This window comes from Empidonax traillii, unplaced genomic scaffold, assembly GCF_003031625.1.
Source record: "Empidonax traillii isolate 1590-97213 ecotype Southwest subspecies unplaced genomic scaffold, ASM303162v1 scaffold55:size2822071, whole genome shotgun sequence".
NCBI lineage: Eukaryota > Metazoa > Chordata > Aves > Passeriformes > Tyrannidae > Empidonax > Empidonax traillii.
This window is the reverse complement of record NW_020955248.1, coordinates 1,054,697-1,069,119: the sequence shown is the minus strand read 5'-3', so window position 1 is coordinate 1,069,119 and position 14,423 is coordinate 1,054,697. Positions and strand designations below refer to the sequence as shown.

The 14,423-nt window shown below is 53.8% G+C and overlaps 1 protein-coding gene across 1 annotated transcript; it reads right to left on the bottom strand.

The window, feature by feature from the left end:
• Positions 1-2,013: 2,013 nt before the first annotated feature.
• BAIAP2L2 (BAI1 associated protein 2 like 2) lies at positions 2,014-13,573 on the bottom strand. The gene is made up of 14 exons (XM_027879446.1): positions 13,326-13,573; positions 12,278-12,353; positions 11,899-11,985; positions 10,762-10,823; positions 10,378-10,449; positions 9,671-9,787; positions 9,147-9,293; positions 8,551-8,703; positions 7,984-8,122; positions 6,958-7,183; positions 5,964-6,035; positions 5,456-5,636; positions 3,586-3,620; positions 2,014-2,786 (listed from the first exon to the last, which is right to left on the bottom strand). Exons 1-14 carry the CDS (start codon positions 13,362-13,364, stop codon positions 2,711-2,713), a joined length of 1,482 nt encoding a protein of 493 aa, XP_027735247.1. The 5' UTR covers positions 13,365-13,573; the 3' UTR covers positions 2,014-2,710.
• Positions 13,574-14,423: the final 850 nt, after the last annotated feature.

Here is a 14,423-nt window from a genome sequence, read left to right as displayed (position 1 = left end):
GAAGTCACAAGGCCAGGTTAGGAGGGAGAAGACCACAGCAGGTTGAGATGTGGCTGCCAATCCCTGGACACGCACAGAGCACAGTGCAGCAAGTGCTGAATGGTGCCCAGCAAAGCCCCACTGTGCTGGACAAGCTGCATCCCAGAGGGTCCACATAAATGCTAAGATGGCTCTTAGTACCTCCACACAGTACAGATGGGGTGAGGGGATCTGTTTATCAAGTGCATGGGCCACAACTCATACCAGCAGCCTACCCAGCCCACAGACAATGCTCTGGGAAAGCATTTCTTAGAGGATTAAATAAGTGAAGGCATGGGGGAAGCTGTCCCAAAGGCTGTCAGAGCGAGGATGCAAGTGTTCCCCCGTGCCACTGACCTGTGCAATGAAACGATGACCTCCTGACAAGCTGAGCCTCCAAGGCCTGGGCAGACCCGTCAGCAGCGTTTCCTTCTCCCTCTGGCTCTAGGTGAAGGTGCCTGGTTAGATGGTCCTGCTGGATCTTTGCTCCATGGTGGGCACAGGAATGGTGGACCTACAGGAATCTAGCACCTGTTGAGCAGTCTCTTGTGCTCCACTTCTTCCTTCGAGGCAGCCACGTCCTCACAAGACAGCTAATCCCGCTCTCAGCCTTCTTTCCTCCAGTTCTGATGATGCCCAGCAAAGCTGCCTGTGGCCAGTCTGAGAGGATGCCCTGTGTGGGGGACCCCCTTGCCTACTGTGGGTGCAAGTAGTGCCCTACAGCACTTCCAGTGTGGATGTGGGTCAGCAGCTGCTTATGGTTTCAGGTCGGCAGAGACCAGCAGGTGCTGAGCGGGCAGAAAGCACTTCTGCACTTTTAAGAGGCTTTTCCAGCCAATGGGGACGAGGTGGCTGCCTGCCGCAGCCCGAATCCCTTGATAATCCTGCTGCCCAGGGGCTCCTTGCCTTTCCCCCAGCAGAGTGGGGCAGGCTGGCAGGGGTAGATTCAGAGGGATCAAGTCAGGCAGAAGAAGAGTAAGGCTGGGGGATGTTGCTGGTGGACCCAGCCAGAAGCAAGGGTGCTGGGGAGGGGGCAGTGGAGGATGAGAACACGGGCCCGTGTTTCAATAAGGGGCAAAATGGGGAAAGGTGCTGCTTTTGAAGGACCCCACCACTTCCTAAACTGCCAGCCAGAAGGATGAGGAAGAGCTGGAGAGGTTTGGCATGCACCCAGCACAGAAGGAAGACAAGGTGCATCAGCTGAGGAATCACCGCCAGCCATGGCTCAAACTACCTGATCCAGCTCACTCCTAGCATCTCAATAATCCCCTCCAAAACAACCCCCTTGTAGCTGACTTACAAAGAGCGTCTGGCAACATGGGGGAACCTGTTTACTTCCAGGGAGGGGGCTGGGGCCCACTCCAGCTCACTCCAGCTGGTGTTTTGGGGAAGGAAAGGCATGGGCTGTAAACCCCCTCAGCCTCTCAGCGGGGGTGCTGCAGGAACTTGGCAGCACTCCCAGCCGGGGTTTAATGTCTATTAATAAGGCTAATCGGCTAAGCCTCGGCCATCGCTCCCGCTCCCTCCCTTGCTCACGCTGCCTCTCCCGTGAGGGCTCCCCCAGCATACGTAGGGTGTCCCCAGGCTGATGAGGCCCTCACAGGTCCCAGGGGAGCATTTCCCCCTGCCCTGAGCAGCCCCAGGGTGGGCGAGAAGAAGATGGCCGTGGGGCCTTGTCCTCCCAGGGAGAACATGCCTGCCCACACGTGGCAGCCGGGAAGTGGGGCCTTGCTGCCATCCAGTGGCACAACAGCTGGGGGGGCCCAAGGGGCAGCCGGTGGTGCAGTGGGTGGTGCAACCCTCCTGGTGCCCCCCACATCCACCCTGGACCCCTGGACCGGCAGCTGCCCCATCAGGAGCTACAGCACTGCAGTGTTCAATGCCATGACCATGGGCAGCTGTCATGGTCCCAGTGCTGGTAGGGACCACCCGTCCTCCTCCTCCTGCATCCTCTGTCGCAGGTGCTGGAACGGCTACACAAGCCACGTTCTCAATTTTATTTAAAAACCCCCACATATTTTCCACAGGGCAGTGAGGGAGGGAGCACAGCAGCAGTGCTGGACACTGTCACCCTATCCTGCCTTGCTTCCAGGGCTGCTCAGCAAGGCAAGGGGCTGCACTGAGGGTGAGAAGGGGCAGGTGCTGCTACAGAAGGACATGGTTGCCAAAGGGACCAAAACCAGGACCCGTCAGCCAGACCATGTCACTGGTAACCTTCTTGCAGCCTCCTCCTTTTGGGGTTCATTCTTCTGGTAGCAAAGGAGCTGTTTGGTGAGAGTCCTTCTCTGCCCACATCAGGGCTAGCGAAGCTTCACCTTCAATATTAAACTGGCCCTGCCCTGTGCTGCAGATGTTCTTACCCATCCACCCCCATCCTCCCAGACCAGCAGCATCCCCTCTCCCAGGCCACCAACACGTGTAAAACCAGACTTCTCCCACTCAAGTACAATAACACCACATGGGGAGATGGGACGAGGATGAGTCCAAAAAGAGCAGCAGGGATTTTCTGCTGGCTAAAGCACACCAGACACCCAGATGAGACAGGTCCCAATGTCCCAGAGGTAAGGGAGGGGAAAAGAGAGGTGACTCCATGAGTGGTAGCACTAGGTTGCTGCCCAGCTGGACATCAAAGGGTAGTCCTTGTCCTCTTTCTCCTTGTCTGCTGAAATTCTTCAATATCTGCAACCCTGCTTCATCGAATGATGGGTGCTGAGCGGTCATTGGTGACTGTGGGACGCAGCTTGACTGTGGCAAAGGGGTTGGTACCTCTGAAGAGGGAAAGGAAACAGGCAACCATGAAAAAATGTGCAGATGCTATGCAGGGATCCTTCTGACCAAGCAAAGGCTATTTAGTCCTTCTGGAGAGTCACCTCCATGCCAAGAAGAGTGTGGTAAAGCTGTATGCTGAGTATATTTTCTCCCTCCTTAACACACCCTGCTGCAAGTTCCCATGTGGTTCCCCTTGGGCTCTCCACAGGGCTTCTCATCCTCCCCCTTCTATAGGATGAAGAAGGGACATTAGCACGTGGCTGTCCTTCCCAATAGCACTCTCTACTTGTAGCCCCTGAAGGAGCCAGGGAGCAGAAAAAGGCCACAGTACCGTGCCAGAAACCTGGAGACACCAACCCAACTGCAGGGGGAAGGAAAGCAGGGATTTATGGCAAACCTGATCTCCACAGACCTGACTCATCAAAACCTAAAGCCTTATGCCTCAGCCCTTTCCCAAGCTGGCAGAGCTCCCCAGTCATGTAGCTCCACACTCAGGCTGTGAGCTGCTATTGTGGCTCTTGCAAAATGGATGGGAAGGAGCACGCAAATTTGAACACATGCTCAGGGTGCTCTGCTCCTACCTCACTTTATCAGTTAAGATAGAGCCTTTCCAGTCAGCAGAGGCCAGAATGGACCACCTCTGCCTCCTGTCCTGAAAGGCAGGCTGTGCACTGCTTTCCTCCAGGCACCAACTTGTTCCTCCCACATCTGATAATCCAAGAGGTTAAATAATAATGGCGTTGTAATAATGCTCCCCCCGTCTGAGGATGCCATAGCAGAGCTCCATGTCTCACTCACCGTGGGAATAGTTCAGGGGGCTGGTCTCCTGATTTCTGCGTGAAAAGAAAAGCAGCAGTGAGCAATCTGTGAGTGGGGAATGGAGACAGAAAAGTGGGGCAGGAGACACAGCACACAGAGGAAGATTTCACAAAACACTTTCAGTGAGTTAGGAGCCCAAGTCCTATTAATAGGGCTCTGACTCCTTGTTCATTCAAGCTATGCTAAAGCCCACAAATTCCCTGCTATAGATAAGACCCTGAATTTTGTGGTGGGGGGTTGTCCCTACACCAGAGGTTCCTTATTCCCCTAGGACACCTCCCTTTGTCTTAGAGAGGAAAGGAGATGGTTCAGATCCCCGAAGTGTCGTGTCTGAAGAGCACAGCAAACAGTGACAGTCTGAGCTACATTTTACCCTGCCAGCACACCCAGAGATGCCCCCCTCATGCTGCCCACACACTCTGGCAAAGAATTTATTGTCAGTGCCCTCACATGCTTCCTGCATCCATGGGGAACTCAAGAACTTTACCTCCCTACCCTACAACACATATTGCTTAAATGTGGACAAGCCTGATAGAGAAAGATGGACCTAGGCCCTGTGGCCCTTATTCTTGGTCAGTAGACAGCAAGGGATCAGTGACAACTGGCCCGCTAAAGTACACCACTTTCTGTAGCTGGTGGCAGACAAGAAAGCCACATGTGTCTGTCTGTGATCCAATTGCAAAGTCAAATGCACACCCATTTGCTTGTGGCTCGACTGGGGGATGTCTTGGGCATATATTTAAAGCAAGGCTGACTCTTTCCAAACTTTTAATGAGGCTCAAGCACTTTGCCATAATGCTCCAAATGCTCCACACACTTTCCTGCTCAGTCCCAGGTCTATCCCCACACCCTAGCTCTGCGACTGGATGAAAATCAGTGACCCAGAGGGACAGACAGGCTGCAGAGCCTGTTCCCCAGTGTTGTGCAGCCTGAGGCTACCTGAAAGCACAGAGAAGGACATAAAGGGGGGGGGGGAAGAGTAATCAAATGTTGCAGTTTTCAGATTATTGGGAAATCCAACTGTTTGCAACCTTGCACTGGCCTGGAACCAGGGATTAGAGATGAAGTTTCCCAGCCCTCTATGAGACCGTGGGCAGCACCCTCCTTTCCCCTCTTAGGTCCTCACATTTAATTGTCTTTAGCTTTGTTCTCCCCAGTCAATTCCTCACAGCTGGAAGTAGTGTTAAGTGGAGAGTTTCCTTCTCAGTGCGCCATCCATAAAGCATATATGGGTTGCATATAACTTGTTCTGAGGTTCTCAAAAATGGCTGTGCCTCCCAGCCTTTCCCTATCCCAGCGGTGACATTAACTCAATGCTTGCCCAAACTTTGAAGAGGAGTCCTATGAAACTCCTCTCCATTTTCTGAAGGGAGATGAAGGATGGCATCTCTGTTAGCTGGTCACCCACTCCCAGCCCAGCCTGATCACTCCATGGTCCTACTCTTAGCAGAAAGAGGTGCTGCCCTGGAGCCACCAGAAATCAGGCTGGGAAGTCATGGAGAAAAGGACTGAGGTGAAGGGTCCCTGGTGAGCAAAAAGAGAGAGAAATGAGAAGGGCAGGGGCAGAAATGCAGTCCCTTATGGGAGCAAAGCCAGGCACTGAGGATCTGCACATACAGGGCTGTCTGGTAGGGATCGTCAGGATATGGTGGCATACGAACAGACTGGGTGATAAAAGGCTGGTGCTAAAAAGACCCCTTAACTCAGGAAGAGAGCAGGTCCCTTCACCAGCATCTGGGAGGTGATTTTCTCTCTCTACCAGGCAGAGCAGAAAAGGTGTGCCTTGAAGGATGAAAGTCAGGTGTGGCCCACTCCATACACACCCACCAGTCACTCCACCTGCACTCACCTTGGAGCCAGAACTGACTGGGGTAACTGCCCCGCTCTGGTGACTGCTGGCACCCACCGAGAGGGGAGGTGGGTTCGGCACACTGGGCTGGGCAGCAGCAGGCCAGTAATTGCTAGAGGAGGGAGTGCTGGGACGGTCCAGGATGTCATCCATACTGTGACTGCTTCGCAGTGGGAAAGACCTGAGCAAGAGGAGAAGACAGTGGGGTAGAGCAAGGAATAGGGAGTATCACAGGTGCTAGCCACAACATGGGATGCCTCTGGAGCGAATACACATGGCTTAGGACTGGCCCACTCACAAGTACCTTCGAGAAGACATCGCACATGTTGGGGCAGCCACCTAGGAAAGCCTGTGAGATCTCAGGGCATAATGAGGCTCTTGGTAGGTGCTGCAGCATGGGAGCCCTGCAGCTCTCCATAGGGCACACCCTAAACAATTACCTCACTGGCATATAGTGATGTGTCAGGAGCCACTCCAGCTCCTGCCTGGCCAATTGCCCTCCTGTTACCTGGTGTCCGGCTCTTCCATCTCCCGCGCATCCTCCAGAGGCTTGACATAAGCTTCAGGGAACCAGCCACACCTAGGGCACAGGAACAGACAAATGAGGTCCAGGCAACCATGGTTTGTGGTTCTTCAGATCCAGTTGCCCAGCACTCCTAATCTACACCCATCCCACATATCGACCAAACCACTGCTGACGCTTCCACATGTGATGGGGTTCCTGAACTTCTCTCACCCATAGGTGGGGCACGGTGTTATTGTGAGACAGACCTTGAGCTTGGAGCAGGACTCGCTTATCTCAGGGGCCTTGCAAAATCTATGCTCCTGGGAACAATGTTGGCACAACACAGGAAGAGACACTCCAACTGACCGCAATCACAAGGAGGCTGTGGAAAACTCTTCCTGCGATTTTGCATCAGCTCCACTCCAGAAACCCTCCCTCACAAAGAGAGGCACTGCTCTTGTTTATCTCGCATCTGAGGTTGAGCATTCCTGCAGAGCCTGGTGCAGGGACCCCATATAAAACAGGACAGGCTTTGCACACAGCAGTGTGGCCAGCAGTGCCACAGGCAGTAATTCAGTAAGCACTGGGTGCAGCAGTTTCCATGTCCTGCCTGTGCTGGAGGCTGTGGCAGCAGTTGCAGTGTGAGCTAAGGCCTCTCAGGTAACTCCAGCAGTTCATGGCCCTGAGCTGGATCCCATGACAGGAGTCACTCAGTCATGCAAGCCAGGAGGGGGGCCACTGCATTCCTGACTCTTCCACTGAAAGCCCCCAGAGCTTTCTCAGGCGGCTCATCCATGCTGCACCACATCTCCTCGGTTCGGGGAGCCCCCATCCCTGAGGACATGGTGATGTCCCACTGAGATGGTGGGTGAGACACAGTGCCCAGGCCACACCAGGAGGAGAGGATGGATAATAATTTTGGGCTTAACCTCCCCCGCCCCAGCTCCAGACCCAACAAGCCTGCATCAGGCCAGTTTACAGCACTAGAGTCACATACGTGGACGAGCCCTCCAGCTTGCCGTACAGCCAGCCGTTCTGCGCGTCCGGCATCAGCACCGTGATGACGTCCCCAGGGTCAAACCGTAGCAGAGTCCGGTTGGCACCCGTGGCATGGGCCACAATAGCCTGCACTCTTCCCTTGCCAGTCCTCTTCCTGCCCTCGCTGCCACTGCTGGCCTCGCTGAAGGAACCCGAACGGGAAGTACGGCCCGTAGGGAGCAAACCTGCAGGGAGGCATCCAAGGAGTCTGGCTGGAGTTTGGCATCCTCCTGTAAGACCCACACTGCCTCAAAGGGACCACCGCTTCCTCAGGCAAGTAATTGCTCTAAAGGAGGAGTAGATGGACTTTCTCTCAGGGAGAAAGAAGGGCATAGCACTAACAAAGCATGGTAAGCATCTTGCAGGAGAAAAATCAACTGAAGCCAAAACCATTTGCTTTGCACTGTGTCCTCTTCTGTCAAATGCCTAGAACATAGACACTGCACACCATGGCTGATGCTCTGCCTGACAGTCCTCTTCCTGACCCTGCTAGAACTACTGACTATTTGGGTAATTTTTCTCTCCCCCTGCCCTTTTTTACTTATTTTTAAACACTTTAAGCTGAAATTTCTCAGGAAGGAAAAGGAGGTGTGTCGTGAGGCAAGTGGCTGGGTTTCATAGGGCAAGCTAATATTAAATCTGTAGCATGAGAGGAGGTGCTTTACTAAAATGGAACTCCAGCAAGAATCAGCTCTTATGGTCCAAGGAGCCTTGAAAATTGCACATCTGTGGGTTCCCCACTTCATACAGCCAGCCAGGAATCCTGGCCTTGCCCTAGATGGACCCTGCCCTGAAGGCTGAGCTCACCTTCTACTTCAGCCTTGCCCTCTCCATCTCCCAGCACTCTACTCTCACCATGCCCAGGAATGTGGCTGAGGATTGGTGGTCTGATAGAGTGGTGGTCCATTCCCCAACCCAGCCCTCTTCCCAGAGAGGTCCAACCCCTCTGTCTCCCCACAGCACTGCTCCCAGACATGGGTCATACTGGCTGATGGTGTCCTCCGCAGTGGCCGCCTGGGGGACTCTGGCTGAGGAGACAGTCTCATTTCTGGAGGGTCCGGAGAGAAGATGCTGGATCTACTCCCAGTCATAGAAGAAGCAAAGTCCCCAAGGGGTCTCTGGGGCTGTTGGAAGGAAAGGAGGTTCAACACACATCCACAGGGGCTGTATTAGGCAGAAGATGCTCTGGGAGATCTGAAGTTCCACTCAGAAAGCCAAATACAGCACATTCCCCCATTGCAGCCCATATGCATACTTCTCTTCATCTTGGCCAGGAAAGGCCATGGAAGCTGGACAAGGCAGCAAGTACCATGGTCAGCCCAGGCCTGGCCTTGCCCTGCAGCTTCACCACCACAGAATCATGTAATAGTTTGGGTTGGAAGGGACCAATAAAGGCCCTCTAGTTTAACCCCTTGCAATGAGCAGGGACATCTTCAACTAAATCAGGTTTCTCAGAGCCTTCTCCAGCCTGACCTTGATGGGGCATCCACCACTTCTCTGGGCAACCTGTTCCAATATTGCATCAAACAAGGTGAAGCTGTGGGAGCCTCACCATCTCCAGGTGGGTGGGAGTGAGCCGTCCCGATGGATAGCCCTGGCCGTGGGAGGCTGCGAGCAGCCCCTGTGAGTGGCTGTTGGAGGGGTTGCGGCTGGCCTCCAGCTGCTCCTTCCACTGCGGTGCCTTGGTCTGGATCACGCCCCGAGCCTGGGCAGAGAGAGAGAAGAGGGGGTGATGGACAGGGCAGAACAGCTACAAAGGCAGCCTAGGGCTGACATGTGCATTAAATTAGGGACCAGGTCCTCCCACAATTAGGTTTGTGGGAACGGCCAAACAGCATCCTACAGGAGTGAATTTTCAGGATGGCAGAGATCCCATGGTCCAAATGACACTGCTACAAACACATCACCCTTCTCTCCACCATCACTCACACGCCCAGCTAACCCTGTGTCAGCACCATCCTCAGCCCCAGCCATGTTCTCCCAGCCTAATACAGGCAGCCTGAACCTCACAGCAAGAAAGGAAATAAAGTTTCCTGCCCAGTCCATGCACAGACATTACCTTCACCTAAGGGGCAGCTCAGCCCTGGCTCCCTCTCCATCCCTGCTGCCTGCTCCCCAGTTCTGCTCCCCCACATGTCGGGGCCATACCCTGCTGTAAAACTGGAGGAGAGTGTTGTAGAGCATGTGGTGCTTTTCAGCCAGGAAGCGGTAGCGGCGTTTCTCCTCCAGCTCGGCCTCCCTCTGGCTCTCAGAGACAAACACCTGCATCTCTGAGCGCAGTCGCATCACATTCTCCTGTACCACAAGGAAAAAAGGGAGGAAGGGATCAGTGAAAATCCCATTGCATGGGAAGGGTTGAAAGGGGTCATCATGTCAATGAGCTTCCCAGTTCACTTGCGGTGCTGGAGCACCACAGAGGAGATAGAGCAGAGTGCCAGGGATTAGAGCCTCGCACACTGAGGCTTCCTAAGTGAGGAAAATGCTTGGCAGGAGTGAGCACCACAGGTCAGTATCACCCTGTGGAATAGGAGTTTCCTACTTTCCAGATAAACCTGCTGCCTTTTGAATATCAGGGGCAACTCCTTGGCTAAGGTTACTGAGAAATCAGCCCTGGCTCCACAAAAATCATCCAGTTCTTTTTTCCAGCTCCGCTTCCTGGAATCACTGCTTACCTTCATCTCCCGTGTGTTTTTATCACGAGCCCTCTCCATTCTCCACAGCTCTGCCATGCACTTATCCAGGTTGGTGGCTCTCCGCTGGTACTCCAGCTCATAGTGCTTCTGGCTCTCCTGCCAGGAAGAAACCAGGCTCAGTGAGGAACCAGAGACAGATACACTGTGAAGCAGCAAGGGTCCTGCTCTGATGCATGGTTGGACATCTGAGTCCCCTGAAATCAGGCTTCACCTGGACCTCTTATAAGAAGTCTTTCTCTACCTTTCTTTTCATTTTGAATGGCCTCAGAGTGCTGATGAACCTCAAGATCTCAAGACCAAGAACTGGCACTCAGCTCCTCCAGGCCTCTGTCTCCCTCCATGACAGTACCTACCAACATGGCCAGCTGGGCCATAATGGCAGAGTACCCACAGTCATGCAGAGGCTGTGATTTGGGAAAGCTGGGAACTCTGCTATTGGGATGACGAGTCTCTTAGCCCTGCTGAAGCATTTGGCAATTCCCATTATGGAAAGAACAGCCATCATCTTCAGCTCTCCATCATCAGCCAAACAAGAGGGGTTTGTTCCTTGATGGGAGAAGAAAAGCCACCCTAACTCCTCCTGAGAAAAGTCAAGGAAACACTTCAAGTGCTCAAGCAAAAACCCTTGGGTAGATGGGAGAAGGAAACAAGGAGGGCTGAGGAGGAGAAGGGAGTTCATCACTCACACTGATGAACTGCACATCCATTTTGCTGTTCTTCTCCATGTGCTGCAGCAGGTCCACGTGAAAGGTCTGAGCCTGAAAGAGGTGAAGGAGCCATCAGTCTTGTCCTTTCACCAAGTGGGCTGTTGCATACACTGTGGTGAGGGGTGGCTCATAAGACTTGCTGTGCTAGAGACTCCCTTGCCACCTGGATGCTCCTGCCAGGCTCTGCCAGCCCAGCTGCAGTGGCAGCTCCGTGACACTCCTCTGTCACGTGGGATAGCAGGGAGGCAGGCACCTGCCTGCGGGCTCATAAGAGGGCAGGTGAATTCAATAAATGCTGATAAGCTGTGCTTAAGGAAGTCCCTTTGTTTCCCACTTCCACCACCCCTCAGGAAAACCACTCACCACAACTTCCAAATCAGAGCTCAGTAATCTCTGCATATCAGACATCTGCATAAGAATTTCACCTTCAAGGAAAAAGACAGGAGAAGGTGTAAAAATCCTGCAGCCATTTCCTTGTGTGCCCAAGGAGGCAGACCAGGGTGATGCAACTCAGGCTGACGAAACACAAGTGTGAAAGTCCAAGAGATATCGTAAAGTTCTGCTCGCCACACCCTGAGAGAGGGTGGTAGCCTTCCTCCCCAGGCACTGACAACACAGGGTTGCTCCAGCCCACGAAGTGGCTGGACCAGCGCTCTGTTTCGGCACCAGGTGCCAGCAGGAAGCTTCGCCTCTGTCATGGGCTCTGGGTTTCTGCTCTGCCATAGCCCCTACAGGTGCCATTTCTAATGCCAGTGGCACTCCAGCAGATGTGCACATTGTGGTTCTCCTATGGGAAAGCAGCTACAGCACCTGCTGCTGATGCTGTGCACGGTCCTGCTTCACCAATGTCAGTGTTATGAAACCAGGAAAGGAAGAGACTGATGACAGGGAGCAGAGGAGCTAGCTGGGAGGTGCATATGACAACAGGAGTCTGCAGAAGGGACACATCTGCTGGAAGCTTTTTACTAAAATGTTCAGCAGTAGACAGTTCCCTGAGCACATTTTCAGCGTTGCCACTAGGCTGCAGAGTTATTTGCTTTGCTGAGTGTAAGCCCTCAGCCCCAAGCTGACATTCCAGCTGGTTGCAGGCTCAGGTGGACAAGACCCTAATCAGCTGTTGTCAGTGCATGCTCTCCAGCTTTTCCCCCACACTTCCAAGGAGGAACAAAATGGTTCCTCCCTGATGAAAATGTCATCTCTCAGGGAAGGAGGCCTCAACAAGGACTGGTTTCCATGAGAGGTACATCACTGGAGGTCCATCCCAGGAGGTAGGCTCAGTTATTCATCTCAGAGAGATGCAGGGACCATGAGAGATATTCAAGGACACACAATAAATTTGACTCTCACCACCTGGACAGGGCCTGGTGTGGTGAGACACCATTTAGAGGAGCTGTCTTTCTTCCCTCTCTACCTAGAAAGAGACAAGCTAAGGGAGAAGGCAAAAAAAGACCTAACTGTGGTTCATCACAGGACAGAGTATGGAGTGCAGGAGAGCCTTACCCAGCATGTGTGAGGTTGAGCTCTGCAGAGCTTGCTCCCCAATCTTCTCAATTGCCTTAAAGTACACTTCAGCTGCTTTGGATAATGCTGTGAGGAGAGGAGAGGGGAGAGACATAAGGGTCTGGCCTGCCTTCCCACCATCACCAGCTCCAGCAAGCAGCACACAGAACAGCCACCCCCTGGTACCTCGCCCATAGGCAAGGGCACCCCATCTCTCGCCATCAGCACCAGGTCCTAGGGTAGAGGAGTGCTTAAGAGCAGCTCAGGACACTTCAGAGGCAGCGAATCAGCAACCTTGTCCTGGGTGACAGCACAGCAGATGCCCAGGATGGATGCAGCAGTATGGTCTGGAGCCCTGGCTGGGCGGGACCCCACTCACCATGGAAGGCACGCAGGTAGTTGTTCCCCAGGTACACCAGGTTCTCCAGTGCAGGGTTGAACTGCTCCAGGATACTCTGTGGTCAGGCAAAAGCACGTTAATGCTGTTCTTCCCCACACTCCAGAGACTTCAAAAGGTTGATGCCCCCCTGCTGTGGTTTGGCTGGATGAGAGTTCCCTCAGCCACAGCACCGGCTGGCCGTGGGGATGTGCAGTCGAGCACAGAGTCAGCTCCCTGCAGTGGAGGAGGCTAGGAACTTTGGCTGCCTTTAATCTTCCCACGCCAGCCAGGAGAGGAACAGTGCCAGAGGGCAAGGGAGCCCACTGCAGGGCCAAGGGGTTTCCTGAATGAAGATGGCTTTCTCCCAAGGTCCCACACCCACTGCAGGCAGGGGAGTAAGCGCAAGGGGATCTGAGCAGCCTTTCCCCTCATCCCAGAGCCAGCCAGGGTGGGGGCCACTGTTTATTATCCAGGAATAAACACAACTCTTTCCTGGCCAGGATGTGGTGCACTGCCAGACTCAGGAGCCTGGTAAGAGAAGGGATAGACTGCTTCAGACCAGCCTCTCTGCTTTTATTTGTTGTATTTATCAAAGGTGTTCATTGACTACAGAGAAGATCAGAGACTGGAATAAGCAATTCCCCCTTCTGCCAGCCCTCATCACCTTGGTTCAGCACTGAAGTGTGTAAGGAAACTTTTATGAGATGAGACAGCTCTTTCCAGTGAGGGGGAAAACAGCCGATCGAACTTCTTCCTACCAGCAACTAAGGTATGACACCCTTCATGCTCCACGCCCCATGCCAACCCAAATGAGTTGCCCAATTCCTTCCCGAATCTGCCTCTAGGACCCACACCATCATCTCCTCCTGCCAGCCTTCTGCTCTCAAACACAGCCCAGCAGAGGTCACAGGAGCTGCTGGAGTTCTGACTGCAAAGGGATTCAGCCCTCAGCTGTCCACCCAAGGGAGCCTTTGGCAGAAAACAGCTCTTCTCCCACCCATACGTCTCCCCTACACCAACGGGAGCAGCCTTTGATGCCGGCACTCACCTTATAGATGGAGATGGTGGATCTGTAGGACAGATCCATCTCTGGAAGCTATTCCCTTTCCCACGGAGAAGCAGGGAGCAAAGGAGAGTACCAGGTGCTATAATGGCCTGGAGGGCTCTGCTTCTGCACAGCCAGCTGGATAGAAAGAGCCCGTCACTGGCAAGGAAGGATGGCAGGAAGACACAGATGTGGTACAAAGGGAGCACTGATGTAGTTTAATAATTCACCAGCCGAGAGACTGGAACTTGATCTCTGGAAGTAACCAGACTCTGGGGAGAGAGGAATCCTGTGACAGCCAGCAAGGACACGTGACCGCCTCCTTGCATTATTGATTGCCAGCTTGGTACCCAGCTCTCCCTGCCCTGACACCTGCAGGGCCGACCAACTGCCCAAGTATTCGCCTTATGGCTCGCTGCCTCCGTCACTGCCGCTGCTCGGAGGTGGCTTGACCGGCCTCAATGTGCTAGTGGAGCATCCTCAGGTCTCTCTCTTGCAGACACCTTGGGAGTCAGGAGATCCCCATCAGCTTGCAACGGCAGGCAGCAAATAGTGGCAGGCACGGAGAATGCAAGGAAAGCTCAAAACAAATTTCAACTCCTCCCTGCCCACTATTCCCCCTCACCAGGCTCCCTCCCACCAGTCTCAGTGAGACTCCCCAACAGCAGGAACAGACTTCTATCTGAACCCTTTCCCAGGTTTCATGTCTGATGAGCTGGGACTGGCACTGCTATTTCAAGTGCTCCTGGCACACTCCTGGCAGAGAAGGACAAAGCGAAGCCCAGTCAGAGCCTCCCCTGGCAGCACCCATCACAGCCCAGAACAGCGGGCACAGGGCTCTCAACTGTTTGCTCAGGATGGGTCTGGAGGTCTCCATGGGCACAGTGCCACAGCCTGGCTCAGGCAGATGAGGAGCTGGTGGATGCAGACTGGGTCACACAGCCCGCAGGCCCCGCATTCCCCAACATCTACTGCCAGCAGGGGAGCAGGAATGCTCCTCTGGTCTCCAGACCAAGGGCACAACAGCTGAGCAGCTCACAGGACCCTCAGCCTGAACTGCCCTGATTCTGGCTGGGACTGGGTTTATTTTCTCCCCCGTAC

Coding starts and splice junctions, on each gene's coding strand:
- BAIAP2L2 (XM_027879446.1), bottom strand. CDS start 13,364: ATGGATCTGTCCTACAGATCCACCATCTCCATCTATAAG. Junction 10,450..10,761: donor GCTCTGATTTGGAAGTTGTG/GTGAGTGGTTTT, acceptor CACCTCTTTCAG/GCTCAGACCTTTCACGTGGA. Junction 8,704..9,146: donor TCCTCCAGTTTTACAGCAGG/GTATGGCCCCGA, acceptor CTCTCTGCCCAG/GCTCGGGGCGTGATCCAGAC.